Below are 27,385 nucleotides of genomic sequence, written 5' to 3' on the forward strand. Positions count from 1 at the left end.
CTAAATAACACCTCATTTCTAAGGGATCTCTTGAGTAGATCCTTAAACATCTTGTTAGGAGAAGAAAATGAGGCTTGGTCACTGGTTTGGCTGTAACTGCAGCTCAGTTTCATGAAAGTGAAACTTATTGAAGCCATTAAAGCTTCTGTTCATAAAGTCATAGAATCATAGATTTGGGCCAGAAGGGACCTTAAATCCCATCCAGTACCAACCCCTGCCCTGGGCAGGGACCCCTTCCACTGGAGCAGCTCCCTGTGTCCAACCTGGCCTTGAGCACTGCCAGGGATGGGGCAGCCACAGCTTCTCTGGGCACCCTGTGCCAGCGCCTCAGCACCCTCACAGGGAAGAGCTTCTGCCTAAGAGCTCAGCTCAGTCTCCCCTCGGGCAGGTTCAAGCCATTCCCCTTGGCCTGTCCCTACAGGCCCTTGTCCCAAGCCCCTCTCCAGCTTTCCTGCAGCCCCTTTAGGCACTGGAGCTGCTCTAAGGTCTCCCCTTCAGGAGCCTTCTCTTCTCCAGGCTGACCCAGCCCGGCTCTCTCAGCCTAAACTTTTGTCTTTGCTATATTTTGTCTTGATTTCGCGCTGCCTTTAGGTACCCAGATCCCCCACATCCCACTGGGGATGCTCAAGAGTGGTGTGGGAGAGCATTTCAGCAAGAAGGGCACCACAGTGTCTTAAAACTCCCATGTGTGTGAGGACTGGGAGGATTCTTCCCCCTAACCCTGCGATGAGAAGAAGGAAAACAGGGAAGGAAACACCTTGCAGATGATGGAGGGATTCCCCTACCTGGTCCTCCCCTCCCAAATCCCCATCCCATGCTGCAAGCAGCAGCACTGAAGCCAAGATCAACACACTCCCCCCCACCCCAATCCCTATGGTTGTGGAACCCATGCGCCCTGCCGGGTCCCGCCCCTGCCCGCCCTCCTCCTCCTCCTCCTCCTCCCGGGGCTATATAGGGATGCGCGGCCGGTGCTTCTCCCACTCGCCGCTGCAGCGGTGCTGCGGAGCCGCGTCCCCTTTTCCATCACATGGCCCTGGCCGGGACCTGAGCCCCCCCTCCGCAATGAAGACCATCATCGCTGCCTACTCCGGGGTGCTGCGAGGTAAGGGGGGGCAGTGTTTGTATGGTCCAGATCCAGGGAGGATGCTGCAGCGGGGGAGCCGCATCCCTGCGGTACAAGATACGGGGTGGGAGCAGCAGCGAAACGATCGGCTGTATTATATGTATGTATGTGTATATATATATATATATATATATCCCCCTTCTTCCTGCTTGCAGGAATGGGTGTTTAAGAGGGGGGAAGAGCGATGTGCAATGGCGGGGAGGCTGCTGCAGCTTGTTTTAAAGGTGAGGATTACAGCTCTTTGAGCGAGCTCGGAGGGTCGGAGCCGCTCTCTTGAAGCTGTTGCAAAACGGGTCTGGCTTATCTTAAGTGAGTTTGCACCTTGGTGTAGCGTGGGCGTGTGGCACTTGCTTTCAAATGAGCCTTTCTTTTATCTCCTTGTGGAGACAGGAAGGAAACAGTGGTAGCGTGCATGTGAAATTCAGTGTTGCAGCCGCCTTTTGTAATGCGGTGTTTCCCCATATCTACATCAACGGGGGGGGGGGGGTTAATCACTGCTGGTTCTCGTTGATTTACAACGGGGAGTTGGAGATTTGGTGTGAAAGGAAGGTTTTATGTGAAGCGGAACAGTCGGGTTTGTATCGACAGCCCTGTGCCCTGGTAAAGTCACTTCCTTCACCAGCAGGAGCAGGTTGGGTGTCGGTAGCTGGCACCCATCATGGGCAGAGCTGCTCAGATACTGAACCCTTCCTGCTGCAGGCTGAAACTTGTATGTTAAAGGTCTTGGAGAGACAATATGGGAAAGGCCAAACTGCTCCATTGTGTGCGTGTGAAGGCAGCTCCAGGGATCAGGCATAGAGACACGGAATGGTTTGTGTTGAAGGGAGCTTAAAGCTCATCCAGCTCCAACCCCTGCCATGGGCAGGGACCCCTTCCACTGGAGCAGCTTGCTCCAAGCCCCTGTGTCCAACCTGGCCTTGAGCACTGCCAGGGTTCTTGTGTAAGTTCAAGAAGTCTGAAGCTCCTCTGGGGAAGCGTTGGGACCCGCAAATAGCAGGGGCTCTGCAGGGCAATGCACTTGAATCCTTTACCCTGTGGAGGGTTCTGCAGTGATTGCTCCCTGTGTCTTGCTGAAAGCTTTCTGCCTTGGCAAAGGAAGCTGCGAATTCCTCCTGGGGTGAAGACACCTGTGAAATGGCTCTTGAACAAGGGAGTCATTAGTAGAGCTGAGAGGACCTGAAGTGTTGAATTAACCCCTGAGCTCCTGCTTTCACACTGTGCCCTGCCCAGGTGTGTAGAGCTGTGGTGCTCATATCTCAGGTATTAGACATGCACTGATTAATTAGATATTAGCACTAATATTAGAGATGGACCTGTGGGATCAGTTGTGACCCAAGTAGGGGGAAAGATCGACATGTTTTTATCCATGCTCGCATCTGGTCCTTGCTTATGCAACTAGCAGAAAACAAGCGATGTTTTGAGCTGAGAGAGGTCATTTGACTTAACAGCATGTGAACTGTTCTGCAGAGTTAACTGCAAGCCAAGCACAGAGAATAAATGATTCAAGAAGCCTATCAAATACATAGGGCTGGCCCTCAGTGGCCACCTTGTTGGCACCGGTGTGTTAGCGATGGATCTAGGCCATGTGCATAATTCAACATGGGCTGTGGTTTAGGGACAGTGATTGGCCTCATCTCTAGATAATCCTGCTTAGGGATGGAAAGCTGCCTTAGCTCTCCCCAGGTCAGTTTTCCTCTGAGGCCCCACCTGGGTGTCCTGCAGTGGTATTTGTGCTTCCCTTACTCATTTCTTCATGTGCTTCTGCCAGGGGGAGATGGGAGACGTTGCCTTGGTGACTGCAGCATCCTCCAACGCAACCTCTTGCTGGTTCTGCAGCCTGCCATGAGCGACACGGTGCAGGGCCAGCTTCAAACCTGCCTTGCCCAAGCAAAAGCCAGAGGAGCTCACATTCAGGCTGGGCTTTAGGGATTATGATGTGGGTATCCATAGGTCAAAGATGGGCAGGGATGATGTGGTGCAGTGGTTTGCACATGGGACCTCACATGCTGCTTGATTGTGCTAGGTAATTTCCCCTACTGCACAGGTCATTTAGAACAAACCCATTAGGGTTTCTTACCTCCCTGAATGTCTTTGCTAAGTATCTTGCCTATGCAAAGGGCTGGCTTTAATGGGGTGAGAGTCTGAATGGCTCATACTGGCCTTTAGTGTCTGCACTCTCGCTTGCCCAGCTCATACTGCCTTTTAGTGCCTTCACTCTTGCTTGCCCAGCTCATGCTGTCCTTTAGTGTCTTCAGTGTTGCTTGCCCAGCTCACACTGTCCTTTAGTGTGCTCACTCTTGCTTGCCCAGCTCCTACTGTCCTTTAGTGTCTTTGGTCTTGCTTTCCTCGCATCTGGATTTGTCCCAGGGCTTGTGAATTTGGCTCTAAGTCTGATCCTAGTTAAAAATAACCCAGGTGGAGGCATCTGCCCCTCTTTATCCCTCTGTGTGTGTGTGTGCAGGGGGAGCTTTCTTGGCCACCAACCCAGGATTGCAAATTCAGAGCAGACCTTGGACCAGTGCCTCGGGCTGGATGAAGCTTCGAGATCCTTTGGGTAGGAGGGGTTGTCGTCTCCTCATCCTGACCTGACCCACTTTGGCCACGGGCTGTCCAGGCGCTCTCCTCATGTCTGGCAGAGCAGTGGGAAGGTGCCTCACTGTCCTGAGGAAGGATACTACATCCTCCTATGGAGCCAGGCTAAGCTGGGGTTGTTCAGACTGGAGAAGGCTCCAGGGAGACCTTATTGTGGCCTTTCAGTTCTTAAAAGGGACCTATAAGAAAGATGGGGAGAGACTTTTTAGCAGGGCCTGTAGTGGTAGGGTGACGGGTGATGGGTTTACACTAAAAGAGGGAGATTCAGGCTGGATGTGAGGAAGGAATCCTTTACAATGAGGCTGGTAGAACACTGGCGCAGGTTGCCCAGAGCGGTGGTGGATGCCTCATCCCTTTAAGGCCAGGCTGGGGGTTGGAACAGATGAGTTTTAAGGTTCCTTCCAACCCAAACCATTCTATGATTCTAATCTATGGGTCTACGAGTGTGGCCAGAGCATTGAAGGCTTGTCCTTTGCTGAAGTTTCTATTCTACAAAGTTTGGGGTGAGGAAGATGAATTTGCTTAACTACCTTGTAGCTAATCTTACACTGTACCTGATGCTTGGCACACCTCACTTCTGCTTTGAGGGGGGATTTGGGTGCTCTGGTTTTGGGAGTAGAACATCAGTTCTAGCTGTAGTGTCTCCTCTTGACAAAACCACACAGGAGGTAGAGGTCTGGACTTGCTCGTGACTGAGCCCTTCTTTCAGAGCTCCCACCTGCCTCTAGGATGCTGTAGGATGCTTCCCTTCCTCATGTCGAGCACTATTCAGCCTTGTTGACTTAATCTAAACTGATGGCTGGCCTAGGGCAGCCGGGTCTAGACTCATGGTTACATCACTTTAACCTGCTGGTGACTGAGTCCAAAGGTCAAGTTCAGTGCTGTGAGTAAATGCTGATCCAACATGAGATAAACGTCATATCGAATCTGTTTACTCGCTACGCGCAATCCCAGCTTCTCCCTACAGGGGCTGAAATGGATGTTGTTGTCACATATCCCTGTTAACTATGTTGTTGACCTCCAGTTGTAGGCATTTTTAACTACAGATAAGGTGGGATCACTGAGTAGCCTCCTGGGGCATGAGCAAACTGCTATGTAAGCAAACAGGGCAGGAGAACCATGCCCCACACTGGTAATCTGTCATTCTCTCACATATGAGTCACTATCTCCTGCCACCAGCAATGAAACTGGAAGTGAAGAGAGCTTGTGCTGGGGCATCTGGGTAAACCCAAGGCACAAAACAAGTGCTGTTCCTCAAGGGGGTTTTACATGTGTCACATTGGATGTAGCAGCTTGTCACACAGACTCCTGCTCTTGCATGGGAGGCTGGGCCCTCACAAGGATGCTAGTGTTGGTCTGTATCTAATTCAGCTTTGTTGTGCCTCCAGTGTCAGCTTCTCTGCCAAATACAAGGCTGAAAATGTCCATTTCAACCTTATGCTTTGGAGGATCTAATTTGCTTTTCCTCTAAATAAGCTGTGTGATGCAGTATCACTCTGGGCCAGGAATTAATGTACTGGTGGTCTTGAAAAGGTGGCAGATGAAGCTCGGCTTTAACAAGCTTTCAGCGTATTTTAACTGCCTCTAACACTTGTTCTTCCCCCTCAGCTAATTTATTTGGCTGCTGCTTAATTAAATGCTGTCAATTGGGTTTTCTGGTGCCTGAGTGTGAAGTCCTATTTACTTCCACTCCTGCGATCATTGGTTCTGCCTCTGTGCCTTGATAAATCACAGTGGCTGAGTACTTCATCTGAAGCAAACTGTGCTGGATGTGCACCACATGCTGTTGCAGGCATGAGTCTAAAGTCTGGTGAAGCCCTTCATTGACCCCAGTATCTCATTAGTAGCATCTTCTGCATCTGATGATGGCTGGAATAGTGAGCCCATCACTGACTACTGGGAAGAGCTGGGTCATCTCAATGAGCTTCCTTGAGAGGCTTGCACATGCCTCCTATCACTCGGCAGCAATGAGGTCTCCCAGAGAAGTCACTCTGTGGTTGTGTTGACAAGTAGCATCCTTGAGAGCCAGGCATGGATTAGTGCATGGAGCATCACCACTGATGCTTCAGCATGCAGTGGGAGTTGAGGGTCTTAGGATTTCATCTGAGACCAGCAAAGCTGTTGCTAAGATCTGTACTGTGTAGGCATAGAATCCCAAACTGGTTTGTGTTGGGAAGGACCTTAAAGCTCTTCCAGCTCCAACCCCTGCCACAGGCAGGGACACCTTCCACTGGAGCAGCTTGCTCCAAGCCCCTGTGTCCAGCCTGGCCTTGAACACTGACACAGATGGAGTATTTACCACTTGGATTGACCACAATGGATTGCCAAGGCTGTGATCTCAAACATCTGGGCAGTGCAGTTCCAGAACAGGTTCCCTGTGAGGCCAGTATGGGCTAAGCAACTGCCTTGAGCAGCAGAAGATTGAGGATTTAAGTTCTTTCCTTGGGAAAACACTGATACAAATGGATACCAAAGGCTGGGGTACACCATATAGAGTCATAGAATGGTTAGGGTTGGAAAGGACCTTAAGATCGTCAAGTTCCAACCCCCTGCCATGGGAAGGGACACATCGCTCTAAACCATATTACCCAAGGCCTCGTCCAACCTGGCCTTGAACACTGCCAGGGATGGAGCATTCACAACCTCCTTGGGCAACCCATTCCAGTGCCTCAGCACCCTAACAGGGAAGAATTTCCTCCTTATATCCAATCTAAACTTCCCCTGTTTCAGTTTGAACCCATTACCCCTTGTCCTACCACTGCAGTCCCTAATGAAGAGTCCCTCCCCAGCATCCCTATAGGCCCCCTTCAGACACTGGAAGCTGCTCTGAGGTCTCCACGCAGCTTCTCTTCTCCAGGCTGAACAGCCCCAACTTTCTCAGCCGATCTTCATATGGGAGGTGCTCCAGTCCCATATATCCTTCTGTCTCAAAGTTAATCCCAGGTATGCCTAATGGGCCTTATTAAACTTGGTCATTAGGCTAATGTATTTCCTGTGCTTAATTCTCCTTTGAGCTTTAAATGTGTGAATGATGCTTGGTGTGTGCCCACAGGTGAGCTTCAAGGGTTTCCTTTAGGGATCTGAACCCAAGTGTCACTGTTGGGTTATTGTGCTGTGGATGAGCCCCAAAACCCCTTATTTCTGAGGGGTATCAAAGCTCTTCTGCTCTGTGTCACCAGTAACCAGTCTGGCTCTGCAGAGCATGGAGTGTCTTCCCAAAAATGCCTCTGACCTGCTTCAGCTGAAGGAGAAAGGCAGGGCTTGCATGGGGATGGTTCAATCACAAAGTGTTATTAAACACAAAGCTCAGGACTGGCTGGAAATGGCTGTTTCAGCACTAAAATCTGTAGCTTCCTAGTCTATGTGCACTGGATCCATCTGGAGCACACAGCTTGTTGGTGCAGGGGCACATCATCCACAGGCAGATGCACTTGTAGGTGACACCTCTATGTCCTTTCCATTGCCCCTTGACTACTTAATGTCCTTAACTGGCAATTAAATGCTAGTGTCCAGCCCATGGTAACTATTGGCTTTGGTGCTGGAGTATCTCGATCTATGAAGGATGCTTTTGCTTTCAGCACATAACTGACGTAGGACACCACTTGTCCAAGGGCAGGTGCTCAGCTCCCTGCCCTGCCTGTCTGCCAGGCCTGAGCCTTCCTTCTGCCTGCAGGAGTTGAATGTCAGCACAAAGAGCTTTCATGTGGTTCAGGAAACAAGCTGCCAGGTTGACTCCTGCTACCCAATGCCAGTCTATTTACAGGGCTAACAATGCCTACAATGTGCTAAAGCATGTAGGAAATGCTGACGTACAAATGCAGGGAGGGATGAACAGTTGTTCTCTATGGGGGAGGAAGACAGGGAGTTAGGATGTCCAAGGCTGGAATGTTGGATTCATCAAAGATGTTTTGGTAGTGTATGTAGGTGCAGGAAGGGTAAATTACATGGGGGTGGGCTTTTATTATGGATCACAAATTGCCTCTATGACTTTTGGCTTGTTTTGAGGGCATAGACGTGGACACCAACATTGCTAAAAGCTTCCTTTAAGCTAGTATCTATGAGTCCTCAGACCATATGAGGTCTGTCCTGTGCAAATCTGTAAGCCAGGTTTTGGGACAGCAACGGAGGATGTCTCTCAGCTGTGGCCCCTCAGCAGGAATGATGGAATTGTCCTAACCTTGTAAGGGTGATTCTGACTCTGTAAGATATGGGATGGAGTTCATCACTTGCCCCAGTCTGGGGATTTACTGCCCAAGAGCAGCAGTGTGGGACTTCTGAATCTTCCTGCTCTAGTGTTGCAATCAGTGCACGGTGATGGTTTAACTCAATGCATTCTCCTGTCTCATCTCAAATGGAAGAGATACTTGCTGAATTCACTCTTAGTACTACTCTTTCTTCAACTCTGCTTCACTCTTATCAGTGCTATAGGTTGCATTTCCCTGGCAGTTGCAATGACATAGAATCATAGAATAGTTAGGGTTGGAAAGGACCTTAAGATCATCAAGTTCCAACCCCCTGCCATGGGCAGGGACACCTCGCTCTAAACCATATCACCCAAAGCCTCGTCCAACATCTTTGGGGTAGCTAACACCCAACCCATTGCTAGGACTGTGCATTCAATGTAGACTAAGCATAGTGCAGGGTCTGAGCTGTGAGGGCTGGCTCTAGATTAAGGCTGCAGCCTCTGCTGTGGCTTCCTGTTGATGTCCTTTACTAGCAAGGAGGGATGCAGCTGTCACTGTAGGAACTTGTGAAGGTTTAACAGTAAATGGCATTTAAAAGGGGCTGCAAAACTACTACAGCAGCTCTGCAGTACATTAATGCTATTGCCTCAACTATCACCAAGGGCAACAGTTAGCAAAGACTGTGGAGATGCTTCATGTGTCTAAAGGGTGCACCAGTGAAAATTGCTTTGTAGAAACTACCAAAACCTCCAGTGCTTTCTATATCTACAGCAAAAGCTCTTTGCCATCATTTTCACTTGACTAAGAGTGAGCATTTGCTGTGGTATCACCACTAGCAGTGCCGTGTCTTGCCAACACCACCGAGGACTGAACCCATTTGATATAATATCTACTTAGCAGCTTCACACCCCTTCTAATAACAGGCTGATCCTTAAACAGACAAGGAAATATGTGAACACACCTCCTGGCTTGATCATAGGGCAGCAGCTTGGTTTGTGTTTTAGCCAGTTATTAGGGCGCTCATAAAATAACGGAGTGAAGGGAAACCCATTTGCAAGTTGCTTCTTTCTGGAGGTTGCTGAGTATACAGGCAAATCCTGACTGCAGTGGGTGGTTCCATACAGAAATCAGGTCTATCCCTTCATTTTTACTTGGTTTTCCTCCCACTTCATTATCTTAAGCTTCTAAAAGAGGGGATCTCAGCTTCTACCTTCCTCACGTGCTGGTTTAGAACCACTGGTAGTTTTCCTTACCCTTAGAGAGGTGGATCCTTGGGGTCATGAATGAGGTGTTGCTCAACCAGCCCTTTAACTGTTCTGGGTAAAGCTGGAGCACAGCGCTCAAGCACGTACATAGGAGTTGTGCAACAGATCTGGCCAAGGGTGGATGAGCAACAGCTCGCCTGTGCTTTGGGGCAGCTGATCTTTATCTCATGGTGAAATCATGGGTTTCCCTCTTTACTTCCAAGGACTGGCACTTGGAAGTGGAGGGGTGTGTTAGGATGATGTGCTAATGGCTCTGCACTTCTATGGTCAAGTAACTACAGGCTTGCTTAGGTGGGAACGGATGCTACCCAGTAATTCCCCCTGGCATCCCCAAACCAGGATGCTTGTGGATGGCAATCCTTCCCTTTCCAGGATGCCTGAACTCCATGGGAAATATTAGCCTCCAACAAGCCTAAAAGCAAATTGTGCGAGCATTGATTTCACATCTCCTATCAGAAAGGCAACTGTTGGTTCTCTTTGCTCAGTAACCTCATTTCTTTCCCTTAGGCACAGGATCGAGCATCCTTTCAGCTCTGCAGGACTTGTTCTGGCTATCGAAATCCAAAGTAGAGAAACAACTCCAGATCATCTCTGTGCTGCAATGGGTCCTCACTTTCCTTGTCATGGGTAAGCAACACCTTGTGGCCTAAAGCAAAGCTTTATTTTTGCCTTAATTCTGGAAGAAATGGAATCAAAGTGTTTGGTATAAGCATTAATTCCTGGGGGTGTGTGGGGATGCTGTAAAGGACACTGATGTTTTGGCACTTAGTGACTTGATGTGGCTCCAGACAAACATAGGAAAGACCTCCTGGTGTTTAGCTCAGTCTGTGTCTACCATACAAATAGGACTAAAGCAATTGGAAATCTCTTACCTGACTCATTCATGGGAATGTCCAGAGAGGAGAGATTGCTTAGAAGCAACTGATGCAACTGATTGCAACTATGCCTTTCTCATGGCTTGGTCCCCTTCAAGAGGCACCAGAGATGGGCAAGAAGCATTTGTTAACCCAGTGAAATAGTAAAGACTGTTGGTTTCTGGGTGCTTGTGTTATGTGAAGCCTCAGGCTGCTCTGCTCCATAGTATTGATGATTAAACTGGAGGAAGATGCTGGTTGCAGTCAGTCAAGTCTTGCTGTTCCTTCTCAAGTTAGTTTGTGCTAAAAGGCGACATGTGGGATCCCACCCAACTGTGATTGGGATCTCTGGCACGCTGGTGGGATGGCTGCTGTAATGTGTGGAGGCTTTGGATAGCTGTGGAAGATACCCCCTTGGTGTGGGTCACAAAGCAACCCTGATGCTCTTGCCCTTGGAAGCAGCTGCTCTAACCTGGATGTAGGGACAGGACAAGGCAGGGGGTTGGAACTGGATGAGCTTTCAGGTCCCTTCCAACCCAAACCAGTCTGTATTATAGAACACAGACCTGGAGATACCATGAAGGGGAGGCTGGGGTACTTCAGAGCTGTAGAGGAAGCTGCCTCACTCCTCCATAAGGGGTTTTCAGCTAAATCTGATTTGATTTGGGATTAATGACATCAGGTTGAGAGTAAGACTGCAGTATAGAAGGGTCAAAAGGCAAGGGGTATAAATGCAGACCAAAGCCTGATGCAGCCTTGTTTTCTTCTCTTTCTTGGACCTATGCAGGTATTGCTTGCACTTTAATCCTCATGTACATACTGTGCACAGATTGCTGGGCCATTGCTGCTCTCTATTTAGCCTGGCTGGTATTTGACTGGAACACACCAAAGAAAGGTAAATATTGCTCACTAGATCCTTGCTGTTTAAGTGTCCCTGTTGCCATATTTAGATGGGCTTCCTTATGGTGGGTGACTTCCCTTCTCAGTGGCACCTGGCTGCATCACTGACCAAAACAATTCAGTGGAGCACACAGATGTCAGCCCTTGGCATAAGCAGTGATTGCAGGTTTTACTGATGCTGAGGGTAATACAGGGTAACATTCACTAATATCACGGCGTAGGTGGATTTTAGCAACATAATTATAAGGTTTAGGTTCTTCCTTTAGGTCAGAAAGACCTGCATAAAGATTCAAGGTCTTGCTGACCTCTCCAGCTCTGGCAAGGTTCAGTTTAGGGCATGGCTATTAGGATGTGGCTCCCTATGGAATTGGTGTTGCTGGAAATGAAGTAGGAAAGCTACCCTTGTAGAAACCAGCTCTGAGAACCCACTATAACAAGGGCAATAAGTGTTGGCAACTCGTTTTATAGCCAGTTTAGCCCAGTTCTCCACTGTTCCAAGACACTAAAATCACTCTGGATCTTGCCCTTTCCCAAAGAACGAATCTGAGGTTAACAATGAGATGTTTCTATGTTGAATTGCCCATTTCATGACTACAGCAGATCAAATCAGATCCTACCTTTAATCTGTAGTTCCCTGAAGTCCTGAGCATGGATATTTCCATCTGATTTTAACGAAGGATGCAGGTTTTCCACCCAGAGGAATGGGATTGCTGATTTCTCTAATGGGACAGCAGACAATCTGGCAGCCCTTAGGCTTCTTGGTGGGCACCCATGTGGAAAGAGCTTGGAAAACATGTTCTTCTTTCTCTTCAGGGGGCAGAAGATCCCAGTGGGTGAGGAACTGGGCCATATGGAGGTACTTCAGGGATTATTTTCCAATAAGAGTAAGTAACAGTTTACCTTTATGTGTTGGGACTGTTTGAGGCTGACTTGTAATAATAACCCCAGTGGAGATGATGTACTTATATTAGCCTATCCATAAGCCTAACCTGTGAGCAGGGCACAGCTTACCTACCATTACTATACTACTGTTTGGAGCTGTGGCTATGGAATGCATCGCCACCGATGGCATCATTACTTGTAGGAGCTTCTGATGGTCTTGTCACCAGGCTTCTGGATGCAATCTGCCCTGGAGCAGTGAGGCTCCATGTTCAGCCCTCCAGCTGTTGTGCTGCAGCAGCCCTGTGTTGTGTTTGGCCCTGCCTCTGTTCCCCTCTAGTAAATGCAGCTTAGTTCTGGTCTGTTTTCCAGTTACACCCTTCGGCAGCAGTGTATTGGGTAGGAATATCTGGGAACCCTGTGCACAGAGTCCTACTGCTTCATAGGGAGCAGAGAAATCAGCTCTGCAGCCTGGCTGCTCAGGGCAAAGGGGTTTCCAGCAATGGGAATAGCTCCAGTTCCCCATCTTCTATCATCATAGAATCCCAGACTGGTTTGGGTTGAAGGGACCTTAAAGCTCATCCAGCTCCAACCCCTGCCACAGGCAGGGACCCCTTCCACTGGAGCAGCTTGCTCCAAGCCCCTGTGTCCAACCTGGCCTTGAGCACTGCCAGGGATGGGGCAGCCACAGCTTCTCTGGGCACCCTGTGCCAGCGCCTCAGCACCCTCACAGGGAAGAGCTTCTGCCTAAGAGCTCAGCTCAGTCTCCCCTCGGGCAGGTTCAAGCCATTCCCCTTGGCCTGGCCCTACAGGCCCTTGTCCCAAGCCCCTCTCCAGGTCTCCTGCAGCCCCTTTAGGCACTGGAACTGCTCTAAGGTCTCTCTTGTATTTTCCCTGCACACAAAGCACAGGGCTGGGGACTGCAGAATGAGCTGAGGGACTTGGAAGGGCGCAGGGTCCAAATTCAGGGAGGAGGGAACTCGATCCCCTTTGGAAGGACACCAGTCGAAAGGACTATTATGTAAAGCTGTTGGCAAGTGCTACTCAGCCTGAGCAACAGGGAGGAACTTTGCTATGGGCTTGTAATGAGCTACTCACCCCTAAAATGGTCCTGCCTCAAAGCAGTAGGGAATCCAGTTCCGAAAGGAAGCCAAAGTGGCATAGGCTGCATTCCTCCTTGGCCAAGTCACTTGAGCCTTCAAGGTGCCTGAACACGGTGTTGGTGAGCTTGCTGCTATTAACAGGTAATTCCTGGCAAGTGGACATGGAAAAATGCTGCACAGCAGCACAGGCAGCAAGTGGTTGTTGTCTCGTAGCTGATGGAGAGCAGAGCGTGCTCTAGTGCTGACGATGGGTCTCAAATGTGGTGTCTTCTAGTGCGAAGTCCTCAGTATTACAACAAACCCTGCCTTGGTGTTTCAGGCTAAAATGGGATAGCTTCTTCTGGGGACTTGAATCAAGGTCACCAGTAATGGCTGATCCCCTTGTTTCACCTCTCCTTTGGTGTCTGTAGCCCCTGTCTTCATGCTCTGTACCAGCCATGGGGTTAGCTCACTGTAGATATTGAAGTTTAACAAATGGGTTATTCAAATAGGCTCAGATTCTCTGCTGGTTTTAGGTAAGTACTTGCTGCTTCATGCAGTCCATTCATGAGAACCCCTTATAGCTGCAACTCCGTTGTCACTAAGGGGGTACAGTTGTGCAAGGTTGAGAGCCCACTGGTAAATAGTATGGAGAGGCAGAACATGAGGGCTCACAGCTTATGGATAACTCCTGCCCCTGCTATTAATCATAGAATCACAGAATGGTTTGGGTTGGAAAGGACCTTAACATCATCCAGTTCCAACCCCCTGCCATGGGCAGGGACACCTCACACTAAACCATGGCACCCAAGGCTCTGTCCAACCTGGCCTTGAACACTGCCAGGTTCAGGTATGAGTGCATGGTTAAAAGCTGCTATAGGGATTGTGGGGCTGGGAGGTGCTGGAGGTTGTTTGCAGTCATGGGACTGAGCTTACAGGTTGATCCATTAATATTATCTCTGTAAGGAGTGGTACCAACCACTGGAATGGCCTGGGCTGGAACTTGCTGAGAGCATGGGAACAACTTGGATAAGCTATTCACCTGTATCAGGTTCATAGGGAGACTGGTCTACAGGGGATCACCTGTCTGCAAATACACCTTCACTGTACCCTGAGCTGTCTCTATAATGGCTTAGGGCTCGGTTTGTCTCCCTGCCTCATGGTTTAAGGTAGTCATGTGCTGCATCTCATCCTGTGTCCACTGCGCACTGTGAGAGCAAATCACTGCAGTGACAATCTCACCAGTGCCACCTGTAATGCTAACCTCTGCTTCTTCAAGCTCTGTGTATAGAGCTGTGCTGCCTGAACCCATATCAGCACAAGTACCACCTGCATTAGGATATTAGCTCAGATTTTACTCCTATTCCTGCAAATAAATAGGAAGCAGTTTTGGTGACATCTTTCCCAGAGCCCTAAGGCCACATTCCCGGCAATAGGGACTCAGATCCCACTGGGTGACAGTTGCAGCACCATCAGCTTGAGAGGGGAGGCCTCTTGGTTTAATGTCCTCAGTGGTTGCAGATCTGAAGGCCAGGTTTGTACGTGGCTGAGCTGTACCTGTACTCCTTGTACCCCTTTGTACCTGGCTGGTGTGAGTCAGTCTTGAGGATGAGGGCTGGGTCTGCCATCAGTGTTGACCTCAGCCATATGCTAGAGCTTATGGCTGGGTTCCATAGACTCCTGGAATGGTTTGTGTTGGAAGGCACCTTAAAGCTCCTCCAGCTCCAACCCCTTTCCATGGGCAGAGACACCTTCCACTAGAGCAGCTTGCTCCAAGCCCCATCCAACCTGGCCAATCCAGGTGGATTTGGGAGCCAGCCTGGATGTTGCTCAGTTCCTCAGCCTGAGCATGGGCTATCCACATGCAGAGGGCTTCCTGCAGCTCCTCTGACAGCAGTCAGCTATTTTAGGGCACTGGAAGCTTACGTTTGGCTGCTGCTTAGTGGCTGGGCTTGCAAACAGTGCTTTAAGCTTAGCAGTGCATGAGGCAGCTGAGGAAGCTTCCAGGGAGCTAAATCCTGGTGCTGCAGTGCCCAAGCTCTTGCATGGGGCTGCCACAGATGCAGGCCAGGTCCCCTGCTGATCTGAGGGTGTGATGTTGGCAGTGCCACCATCTAAAGGTCTCCTAGGTAGAGAAACCATCACCTGAGCATGTGCACACTGCTTATCTCCGCAGGCAATAGCACTTCAGATAGCGAAGGCTGCAGACCTTTGGCTCACCTCTGTCAAGCACTTCAGATGTGTGAAGTAAGAGCTCAGTCTCATGCTGAGGTCAGAGAATCAGCTGGGTTGGAAAAGACCTTTAAGCTCATCAAGTCCAACCTTTACCCCATCACTGCCAAGGCCATCACTGAGCCATATCACTAATGGTGTGGGGATGGTTAGAGCAGGGACTGCTCCAAGATGCTGACTTGTGTTCAGTGTTTGACTTGTGGCTTGGCTGCCTTTGTGGCCAAGCTTCTCTTGAAGCTGTTGTAGGTAACCTAGAGAATGGAAATGTAGATGAGTTAGAGAATGGAAATGGAGGCTTTTGCTTCCTGTGTCTGATTGATGGAGCCTTGGGCAACAGGTTGAAGTTTTGGGCGATGTGGTTTAGTCTAAGGCATCCCTGCCCATAGAATGGAGTAGGAACGGGATGATTTTAAGGTCCTTTCCACCCCAAACCATTCTAGGACTCTATGGAGCATAGTGATAAGCCTGGAGGGGTCTTCAGGTCCTGGCCTGCGTTGCAGGGAAGGTGAGATAGTTTGTTCCATAGTTGGGTGTGACACAGCTAATTGCAATTGTTCAGTTACTTTTCCAAGCTTACGTGCTCACTGCTTGGATCCTGCAGGATGAGATCCAACTTTCTGTTTGCAGGGAGGATGAGCACCCACATAAAGCACTCAATTCCATCCAGCTCTTCGGCTCCTCGTGCTGAGCAGCAGTGTCCTTCTTCCACACTTGAATGTGATACTTCTCCTGTTCCTACAAATCGAGTTGGCAATGCAGTTTTTTGGACACAGCGGCACTCAGTATCGCTGTTTTACCATTATTGCACCCTTTTATTGCCTCTGTTGGCAGGGTTATATCTGTTGAAAGAAATCTGCTATTACAAGATCAAAGATGGACCTTGCTCCCACTGGAACAGGCTTGGTCGCAGCCAGCAGCTGGGAACAGACGTGTTAGGGCAGTGGGGTGAAGGTCCAGCGTCAGCCCCAGCACTGTAATCATCCAGCTGGGATGCAGCAGGGATGCGCTGCTTCTGAACCACTGAGCTCTGAGGCTTCGAGGAGCTGGGGCTGGAGGGGAGCTTGAAGGCAAAAGGAAGGCTCAGAACAGTTGCAGAGGTGTTGTCAAATGGCAGCTACAGCAACCCCTTCGCCCAGCCTAAGGCAGCTCAGTGCTTGTCAAGGGGAACACTGTGAGGGCAGCACAGGGTGTCCAGAGAAGCTGTGGCTGCCCCATCTCTGGCAGTGCTCAAGGCCAGGTTGGACACAGGGGCTTGGAGCAAGCTGCTCCAGTGGAAGGGGTCCCTGGAACTGGATGAGCTTTAAGGTCCTTTCCAACCCAAACCAGGCTGGGGTTCTATGAGAAGTAGTGGAGAGTGATTTCTTCCTACAGAAAGCTTCCATCTTGCTTGAGACCAGCCATAAACTATTACAGCACTTGAAATTCCTCCTTCTAAATAAATTTAGGATGATGTAAAGGCTCTGACCATGAGCTTATGCATTAGCAGATCTAAGAATCACAGAATACCAGGTCGGAAGGGATCTCAGGACCTGAATCTCTTGCAGATAGGTGTACAAACTTGCCTGATGCCTGATAGTCTTTATTTGCTCTGGTTCAACTTGGGAAGAGGAAGACTTCTGTTAACCCATCTACTATGGGACAGCTTGTGGAGGGTAGTTTCAGCCTACATAGGATAAACTGGGTACAAGCACATGTGTATGCACACCAAGCTGACTCTCAGCCCTGTCAACCACTACTTGATGCTCATCAAGGCTCCAGTGATGCTGAGATACCCCATCCATGGGAGGGCAGAAGGGGTGTATGTAGTGAGCTGGTTCCTTGCCCCCACACTACTTACGAGCATGGAGAGCATCACCAGCCCTGTGGCTCCGTAACAGGCGGTCTTGGAGAGCAAACACAGTGATAAGGCTGGAGCTTGGCTTGGGCTCATACAGGTTATGCAAGCAATGGGCTCCACTGGGAACTGAGTGTCCTGGCACGGGGTGGAGGGGCTGGAGCAGGGCGCTGGTGGTAGAACAGCGTGTCTTGTGTGTGAGGGAGATGTGGCTCTGCCAAGCTCGGCTCACAAACACCTCGTGCTCCAGTGACAAGGACAAACCTCTGCTTCAGTCGGATTCCTTTGGAAGCAACTGTGCTTGGGGCAAGTAAAGGGATGAGGCTTGGAGCCTGGAAACCACCACCCTGTCCTGATGGGAGAATCATAGGATCAGTGAGGTTGGAAAAGCCCTTTAAGCTCATCCAGTCCAACCATTCCCAGCACTGCCAAGGCCACCACTGCCCCATGGCACTGAGGCCTCGTCTCCACGGGGTGTGAACCCTTGCAGGGCCGGTGCCTGCAGCCCTGCCCTGGGCAGCCTGTTCCAATGCCTGAGCACCCTCTGGGGCAGGAATTGGTCCTCAGCTCCATCTAAACCTGCCCTGGTGCAGCTTGAGGCCGGTTCCTCTTGTCCCATCCCTTGTTCCTTGGGAGCAGAGCCCAGCCCCTCCTGGCTCCATCCTCCTCTCAGGCAGTTGGAGGCAGCCATCAGGTCCCCCCTGAGCCTTCTCTTCTCCATCTGAACCCCCCAGGTCCCTCAGCCCTTCCCCATCACACTTGGGCTCCAGGCCCTGCACCAGCTCCATTCCCTTCTCTGGATCTAGTCCTAAGGATCTCTGCAGTAGTCCTAAGGAGCTATAAGGAGGAGTCGTTGCCTCTTATCCATCCAATACATGTGTTTGTAGTCACCAAGCCTTGAGTCTCTCCTACAACTGAGTCAAGCTGACAGATGAAGGGGTTGCTTCCATATTGCTGCTTCTTCCTCTCTAGAAATGACTGCAGCATGGTTTCCAGTCTGTATTCTATGAGTTGTGTCCTAACTGGTCGAGGAACACCCCTCCCACTGTTTGGAGTGAAAGCAAAGTCGTTACTAACCAGGCAAGAAGGGAAAGGGGAGGAATGATGACTTGGTGTGACCCAAGCCATGGGGCTCTCGAGAGCCACTGCAACCACAGGCATCTGTCTGCACATGCCTCCTGGAGCTCTGTGTGACCTCAAGGGAAGGGTGAAGATGGGGCAGTCCACTTGCTTCACCCGCTGCTGTGTCATGCCTGTCCTGCAGCTGCTGGCTGCAATAGCACAGCTAAGGGAACGTGGGGAGGAGGGAATCAGGTTTCTGGGCATGCTGCTCAGCACAGGAGTCAAGCACGTGCTTGCTGCCAAAGCACTCCTTGGCCAGTGCAGGGGGTGTGTAATGCTGATGTGATGTCTTGGGAAGCTGTACTTTTTCCTATAGGAGCTCGCACAGACTGACCTTTGCCTGTGTGGTTTGAGGGATGGGGTGCACTTGTTTAACACCTCATCCCAACAGTGCCATGTAGGGGCTTGTAGGTGCTGCCCCAGTCTGTTGGGGTGTTGTCGGCAGTGAAACTGGCACCGTTGCAGCATGAAACAAGTTAAAGTTGATCCCAGCTTCTGATTTGGTCCTGATTTATGTAGGGTGATGCAGCAATCCGTGTGTGCTGCTGCGGAAGATGCTCTGATGCATGGGGTGCTGCTACTTGCAGCATCAAGAACTGCTGATAGCAGTGGAACCAGGGCATGGGTTGGGTTGTACATGGCTAAAACAGCCTTGGAAACAGATGAGTAAAGGGTTTAGAAATATTGCACAACCCCAAGCCAATATGATCACCGCTCCTGAAGCCCTGCAGCAATCAAAGCACTGCTGTGGATGGCTCGAGATGTCTTGTTGGTGCTTTGGCATACAGGTCAGAGCAAAACCTGCTGTGAGAGGAGGGATGGTTTCCAGTGGTAAGCCACCCTTCAGCACACTTTCCCTCTTGGAGGGTGCCCAGCAGGAACATTAAGTGGTTAGGTCTGTTTTCAAGTGTTAAGCAAACTTGATGTTGTTATGGGACACTGATTTTTATGGTGTTTTTCCTTCCACATACTGGGATGCGAGCCATTGAGAGAGAGGGCCTGGAAGGAGGCGTAGCTGTGGCTACAGGGCCATGAAGAACATGGTTGGTTTGGGGAAGAGGCTTGCGAGGATGAATCCCTTTGGGAGGAATAGGGAACCAGAGGGCCCAGGCTGCTGCAATCCAAACCCTTATTCCTGCTTGGCTGGCAGTTGTCTTGTGGCTAAATCAGCCTGTTTATGCTGCTCCCTCTGCCTGGGGAACTGAAGTCCAAGTGGCTGCTCTTACCACAGCCTCTGTAACCCAGGATAGCCCATATCCCAGCTCTTAGGCTGTTCTGCCTGATGGGAACAGAAACAAAAACTAAGGAATGTGGCTTTATCTCCATTTTTCCTTATTCATAGAATCATAGAATGGTTTGGCTGGGGAAGGACCTTAAGATCATCCAGTTCCAACCCCCTGCCATGGGCAGGGACACCTCACACTAAACCATGGCACCCAAGGCTCTGTCCAACCTGGCCTTGAGCACTGCCAGGGATGGAGCATTCACAACCTCCCTGGGCAACCCATTCCAGTGCCTCAGCACCCTCACAGGAAAGAATTTCCTCCTTATATCCAACCTGAACTTCCCCTGTTTCAGTTTGAACCCATCACCCCTTGTCCTATCACTACAGTCTCTAATGAAGTCCCTCCCCAGCACCCTTATAGCCCCCCTTCAGGTACTGGAGAGCTTCTATGAGGTCTAAAGCTCTTATTACCTATGCTCTTATTATCTATTAGTATTATCATATTGCATTATACATAATTATTAAGTAAATCTCTTATTATCTAAAGCTGTTACTATTTATGAGGTCTTCTTAAATGCCTGTCTTCATGTGAGCTCTTTTCTTTCCCAGCTGGTTAAAACCCACAACCTGCTGACCACCAGGAATTACATCTTTGGGTACCACCCCCACGGCATCATGGGCTTAGGTGCCTTCTGCAACTTCAGCACAGAGGCCACTGGTGTCGGCCAGAAATTCCCTGGGATCCGGCCATACCTTGCTACTCTGGCTGGGAACTTCAGGATGCCCATTCTGAGGGACTACCTCATGTCTGGTGGTGAGTGCACTGTGGTCCTGCATAGAATCAGCCAGGTTGGAAAAGCCCTGTAAGCTCATCCAGTCCAGCCAATCCCAGCACTGCCAAGGCCACCACTGCCCCATGGCACTGAGGCCTCGTCTCCATGGGGTGTGAACCCTTGCAGGGCCGGTGCCTGCAGCCCTGCCCTGGGCAGCCTGTTCCAATGCCTGAGCACCCTCTGGGGCAGGAATTGGTCCTCAGCTCCATCTAAACCTGCCCTGGTGCAGCTTGAGGCCGGTTCCTCTTGTCCCATCCCTTGTTCCTTGGGAGCAGAGACTTGTCTCTAAGCTCTCTTCCCTGCTTTCAAGTGAAAAGCTGTGTCAGAAACTCATGTAATCGCTCTGGTAGCATCACAGACATTGCTTCCCTATAGTCAACCAGAGGAAGCTGTGAATAGATACGACTGTCTTAGGCTGTGGGGACCATTGCTCCTCTGCATTCATTCTTACCTCAAGGATGCTCCTGGCCAAAGGCATCTGCAGTGTAGAAGATGGAGATGTGGAAGCAGGTTGTCCTGGTTACCATTAAGAGGTTCTGGTAGATGAAGTTGCCTTTGAAATGTGAATACTGTGGTTAGCTCTGCTCCTGGGCCTACTACTACATTGAACTATCATGCATCAAGGTCTTATAGTGGTGACAAATACCCTCTTCATCTAACCACATCTTTAGGTGCCTATCAGGAGCAAAGAGTCTGGGGTATTACATAGTTTCTGATGTTCAGAAGAGCCTTTTCCCTGAATATACTCCTATAGATGACAAGGATTAGTCAGTGATGTAAGTTTGCTGAATGGTATTAATAGTCTGTTCTAAAGGATTCCAGTATTTGAATGATGAAGGGCTTGTATGCTAGACTGGGCAGAGGAAACAGTGTTGACAACCTCCAGAAACACTGTTCTTGCATGACCTGAGCTTCCTTTCAGAGCGAGGATGCTCATAGGTTACACAGAGATGGGGGAGTAACATTTCTAGACGATGAACTGAACCCCCCAGTGCCCTGTTTGCTGTTCCTGGAACAGATTCACCCATAAATGACTTTAAAACAGGTATCTTACTATAATATTTTGGCTGGATCTTGACTCCGGGCTAGGGAGGGGATAGGAGTGGCTGTACTTGGCTCTGATTTGGTAGGTTTGACTGTTTCCAGTATTACTGCTTTCATTTAAAAGGAAACCAACTGGATTTAGAGCAGAAAAGGTGTTTGTCCCTAGGAGGGGCAGTATCTCCATCTGGTTTCCATCTTCCTGAACAGAAGTTGCTGTGTGAAGTCTGTAGTCCCCATAACTTGGGAATTCCACAGGATAGCAGTGTGTGAGAAGTCGGGATCTGCTTCCCAGTCTATTGGCTGTGAAATTCCATGTGTTGCTTCAATCGCCATGCAGCATCAGCCTTTCTATATTTAAATGCAAAACCATGCTCAATCTGCTTAAACCAAGTCTTGTGGGCAGCCAGAGCTGCTTCCCTCTTCTTGGAATGAGGGTGGGAGTAGCTGTTAGCAGCAGCATTGCTGGCAGCGCTGGCTTGGCTATTCCTAAGCATTACAGGGGAATCAGTGGGAATTTCTGGTTCCTCTGCGCTTAGGATTGAAGCAAGACTATAGGATCTTGGTTAAACAGTGATCTTGCTCATAGTGATCTCATGGACACAGTTAGCTGTCTGAAAGCCACAATTTGTCTTCACTTCCCTATACTGGAACTTAAGAATGTCACTGCAAAGGCTTTAACATCAAATGCTCCATCCCTGGCAGTGCTCAAGGCCAGGTTGGACGAGGCCTTGGGTGATATGGTTTAGAGCGAGTTGTCCCTGCCCATGGCAGGGGGGTTGGAACTGGATGATCTTAAGGTCCTTTCCAACCCTAACTATTCTATGATTCTATAATTCTATGAAATAGGAAGTGCTGGTAGTTCCCTCAATCCTCTTTAATGGATAAACCACTGAAATATGTCTGTTGGTGCAGTAATATGTGTTAGGATTTCCCTTAATTGGCTTAGTACTGCTGCATATGACAGTGTTTTATAGCCTGCTAGAGATTAAAGCTGCAGCAGGGACCCTCTAAGCCATTAGATGGCCAGAAAATCCTATATACTGTGTAAATGTGCTAAAGAGCATAACGTAGCGATTGCTCCTTGTCTACGTGTCTCATTGCATTTGCTGGAGGAAGGATTTCAGTGCTGTGGGCAGTAGTAATCTCCTCCTACCAAGTGTGAAATGGCTGAACATAAATCTGTCGGCGCTATGCAGTCAGTGTGAGCTTTGGTGCGGAGCATGGGAGAAGTCCAAAGGGTTCTGTTGGTCCTATGGAGCAGCAAGCACAGCCGGAGCCTTCCGAAGGAAGCATGGTCAGAAGTGTAGCTGTGCTGAAGGAAATGGGCTTTTCGTCTTCAAATCCAGCTGATCTGTCTCAAGGGAAGCTTGGAGCTGGGATTAGGCGGTGACCTTGATGCTCGGGTACAGATGAAGGCTTGCTGGCTTGCCCTGTGTAATTCCACAGAGGCCATTCATCATTTAGCTCGTGGTGCAAGCAATGGAGATGTGCAGAATCAGCTGCTAAAATTAAACTGAGTAATGCTGCCCTTCCTAGTGCAATGACCTGAAGTGCTCAACACGGGCAGGTCGTGTGGATGGGAATGGGAATGATGGCATCTCGCTTCCCCTGGGTTATCCTGGCTGCAAGTGTGAGGCATGAGCAAGCTCTGACAATAACTGTAGGGTAAAACCGCAAGTTTTAGGAGAGGAAAATCAAACCTCTTAGCACTTTGAGAGCAGTAGAACAGAAACTGAAGGTATCTTCTTTCATTGGGCTGAATGGTAAGATCGTGGAGTGGGGACTGGTGCTTTAAGGTAGGGACTGCTTTGTAAAGCTGCAGTGCTGTGACTGGGAGTGCAGCCTTATCCCAGTCTGGGATAGAGGGAAAGACCTTTCCAAATCGCTTGTCTCAGAGTATGGATTTACTGAGCACTCTGTCCTATACATCTCTTTCTTCCCAGGGCAGCAAGGATTCTGCTATTGTCATGAAGGAGCTTGATGTTATCTAAGAAAATGAATCATCTTCCAAATGATCTCATAATAGATCTGTCCATTTACTCTTTGTATCACTAAAGCCAAAGAACAGCCTATTCCACTACTTGCTTTTGGTGAGGAACTGGTCAAATTCAGACTCTTACCCATCAAAATACAACTGCTCTGCTTCCCCCTAAGCATAAACCAGCTCTTACTGCAATGTTTACTTGGAGGGAGATTATCTTAAACCTATTTATTGCCTTTGGCATCACTAAGCTCAGAAGATCCTTGCGGAAGTCTTGTGTTAAGGCAACTATTTGAGGGTTGGTTTTGGAGTTTGACTCAGTCTAGTGCTGTCCAGGTCTGTTAACTACTTGCTTAGCTGAGGAGCAGGTTGCATGATCACACACCCAACCTTAGATGGCCATAGGGAATTGAACAACTCAACTTGCATTCAAGGCACAAAGCTCTTGCTACACATGCGGCTTCAGGATCATCTTAGTGTTGTGTCTTGACCCTTCTATCTCTTCTGGCTATGCAGGTATATGTCCTGTGAACCGTGACAGCATAGACTACATCCTGTCCAAGAACGGCAGCGGCAACGCCATCATCATCGTGGTTGGAGGAGCAGCAGAGTCCCTGAACTGCACCCCAGGGAAGAACTCTGTGACGCTGAAAAACAGGAAGGGATTTGTCAAGCTGGCCCTACGGCACGGGTAAGAGGGAACCTGAGTCCTAGAGCAGTGCTGGTAGCACGTGGAGGGTGGTTTTATCCCCTAAAGCAACTGGTGTCTTGGATGGATGCTCCTTTCTGTACTTGCTGTGCTGTGTGGACCAGAGCACCAGATATGAGTCTGTCCTCTGGCTTCTGAGCAGGGCACAGGGGTAGGAAGATGCCTAAGACAGCAGGCGGCTTCCAGAGCAAGGTGACTGTAACCTGCATGGGACAGCGCTGATGCAGCTCCAGAGATCCCATGTGTCTGAAATGGGATGTCCATCAAAAATCAGACATGAGAATATAGGGAAGCAAATTTTTGAGCAATGTGGTCTAGTAGAAGGTGTCCCTGACTGTGGCAGGGGGCTGGAACTGGATGAGCTTTAAGGTCCCTACCAACACAAACCATTGTATAGAATCATAGGATCAGTCAGGTTGGGAGAGATGCTTAAGATCACCAAGTCCAACCATTCCCCAGCACTGCCAAGGCCACCATTAAACTGTGTCACTGAGGGCCTAATCTATGTGATTTTTTAACACTTCCAGGGATGGAAACTCCACCATTTCCCATGATATTATATGATATTCAGTACCTGACTGGGAAGTGTTTCGTGTGCCCATCACCAGTTCAGTACTTCTGTGTGCCTTATACCTACTGTATTACATCAAGTCTGACTTAGGTCAGTGCCTTGTGCTGCAAACAAAGCTCTGGCCAATAGAACCTGCAAATATGCAGCTTGGAAGAGCACCCAGCAGTCAGTGAGATGCTGCTGTACTGACCACAGAGCAGGGGTGAGTGGTCCTAACATCTTTCCATCTTCTAGTGCGGACCTGGTTCCTGTCTACTCCTTTGGGGAGAACGAAGTGTACAAGCAAGTGATCTTTGAGGAGGGCTCCTGGGGAAGATGGGTTCAGAAGAAGTTCCAGAAGCACATTGGTTTTGCTCCATGCATCTTCCATGGCCGTGGTCTCTTCTCCTCCAACACTTGGGGGTTGTTACCTTACCCCAAGCCCATCACCACTGTTGGTAAGCTCTTAGTATAAACCTGTTCTGTGTTCCTCCTTAGGTAGCAGCATACTTTATGCCATTCCCCTGCTCTAGCTTGAGTCTTGACTGTAAAACTCCGTTTTCCCTTGTATATAAAGCCTTCCAGCATAAGCTGAGAATGAGCTAGAAGAGTCTGCAGAGGCTACAAGCCTTCTATCATGCTCTATTGCCAGAGAGCTTCATAAGCAAGCTCTTTTGGGGAGGAAAAGATGCTCCAGCTGCCACCTTCTCTGATCTTGGCTAGCCAAAGCCAGAAGCTGCCCGTTTCTCCCTCCTAGGACTGGCACTGTGATGCTTTGGATTGGCTTTAAGAGTCAGCTAAAGCTTGCCTTTGAGTCTTCCAACCCAAAGCAGCAAGGCTTTGTGGGAAAGAAAAGAGCTGGTTGGTTTATGTGGTGTGTACAGGGGAATGTACAAGAACTGCAGCTTTTGGTCTTGGTTCCTGTTAACTGAGGAGGGATTTGCCACTGTAAACAGACACAAGCGGGACTTCCCAACCCTTTACACTGCAGAGGCTCTGCTCTGTAGCTGAAATGGATTTGGGCATCGCTGCAGATGTGATGAGGTTGGTGGTGGTGGTAAAGTTGTGCTTCAGAGCCTAGCAAAACCAGGAACCAGGCAAACATCTCCTATAATGGCTAGCTGTGGATGTGCCAAATGACCATAGCTGTGGCCATAGGACAAACCTCCAGGTTGTACAGGAGCATTCAACCTAACACATGGCTCTTTCCCTCTCTTTAACAGTTGGAGAGCCCATCACCATCCCCAAAATCTGCAATCCAACCCAGAAGGAAGTGGACTTCTACCACAGCATGTATGTGGACTCCCTGATCAAACTCTTTGACAAGTACAAGAGCAAATTTGGCCTGCCAGAGACTGAGGTCTTGGAAGTGAACTGAAGGGACTGGTTGAGCATCACCTCCTTCTCTCGGAATCAACGCATCTTCTCCAGGAATCCAAGCTGTCATCGTGTACTTGAAAGCATGTGTGGGTGTATGTGTCTTTCCAAGAAAGTGTTTAAAGTATTGCTAGACCACTTTAAAAATAAAGAAAGGCTTTACTTTAGATAAACCCCATTACCAACATCTTTCTATCCAGAGACAAAAGCACAACTCCCCATTGCTGTGAGGATTTGGATAGGGGGAAATGATTGCCATTGTCATCTGCTCTACAGCGCTGTTGGAGTGCCAGCAATGGTTTTTAGAAGCATTCCCACAGCTACTGTCCCCACTAGCACAGGCTATTTTGGGAGAGTAGACTCCATCTGGTTGACTTGACCAGCAGTATTACAGGCGTGTTGCACAAGAGTGATGCTGGGATGTGCTTATGTTGCACAAGGGTATTTCTGCTTTTGGATAAACCCTTTCTGACAGCACAAGCAGAAGCTGCCTGCTGTGGCATCTACCATGGATGGTGCAGGGAAACCAAAGGGTATGAGTCTGATGGACCTTCATTATGTGGTAGATACTTTGGTGGCTGTATCTTCCCCACTTGTACTTTGAATGTCAGGTTAGAAGCAGGTCTGTCCCTATGCTGCTTGCACATAGCTGGAAATAGGGGACTGCTTCACAGCCACAAGACTCCAAAGGCAAGTTCTATGGGAGCAGTGGGATGGTGCAATGGTGTTGCAGACCCACAGGGGTAAATGGTTTTGTATCTCAAAAGCATTTGGGGAAAGGTAAGAGTAACTTCTGCCCAAAGATGGCTTTTAACTATTCCGTCCAGTGAATGTAAAGGAGTAAGTAGCCTTGTCACGTGTAGGATCGACATTGAGTGACTTATACAAGTGTTTTATCAGATGTTTACCTGGTTGTTAACACTGCCTGTAGTGAGATCTCTTCAGTGTACAACATATTTGTGTGTAAACCTGCAACATTGCACTACTTGCATGTCTGACCTGCCTTTTCAATGGTTGGTTGAGCTCCGAAATGTGCCTTTCTTCCAAGCAAGAGGATGGTACTTCACATTCCTGGAGTCTTGCCTCTCTAAAGACAAATGTTCATCTGTCATATTTGATAGATTATTATATTGCAGAGTATTGATTCTTTTTGTACAAATTTATAGAAATAAATGGGCAAAACCAGGGGGCTGCTATGGTCTCTTTGGGGGTGCAGTGGGGTGGGGTTGGGCTCATGTTAGAACAATTGTGTGCTGATAGAATCATAGAATGGTTAGGGTTGGAAAGGACCTTACGATCATCCAGTTCCAATCCCCTGCCATGGGCAGGGACACCTCACTCTAAACCATGGCACCCAAGGCTCTGTCCAACCTGGCCTTGAACACTGCCAGGGATGGAGCATTCACAGCTTCCCTGGGCAACCCATTCCAGTGCCTCACCATCCTCACAGTAAAGTGCTTCTTCGTTATATCCAATCTACACTGCCCCTGTTGTTTTAACCCCTTACCCCTTGTCCTGTCACTACAGACCCTAATGAAGAATCCTTCTCTAGCATCCTTATAGGCCCCCTTCAGGTACTGGAAGACTGCTATTATAGAT

General features: G+C 49.2%; 1 protein-coding gene across 1 annotated transcript; it reads left to right on the forward strand.

Moving 5' to 3' along the window:
- Positions 1 to 944: 944 nt before the first annotated feature.
- On the forward strand, positions 945 to 25,957 carry DGAT2 (diacylglycerol O-acyltransferase 2). Its single transcript, XM_061351364.1, has 8 exons — positions 945 to 1,102; positions 9,672 to 9,791; positions 10,806 to 10,913; positions 11,732 to 11,802; positions 19,902 to 20,106; positions 23,667 to 23,841; positions 24,665 to 24,867; positions 25,633 to 25,957. The coding sequence occupies exons 1-8, from the start codon at positions 958 to 960 to the stop codon at positions 25,785 to 25,787; spliced, it is 1,182 nt and encodes a 393-aa protein (XP_061207348.1). The 5' UTR covers positions 945 to 957; the 3' UTR covers positions 25,788 to 25,957.
- The last annotated feature ends 1,428 nt before the right edge of the window (positions 25,958 to 27,385 follow it).

This window comes from Neopsephotus bourkii, unplaced genomic scaffold (assembly GCF_033783945.1).
Source record: "Neopsephotus bourkii isolate Nb327-2 ecotype Australia unplaced genomic scaffold, CSIRO-AGI_Nbou_v1 NB_580, whole genome shotgun sequence".
Taxonomy (NCBI): domain Eukaryota; kingdom Metazoa; phylum Chordata; class Aves; order Psittaciformes; family Psittacidae; genus Neopsephotus; species Neopsephotus bourkii.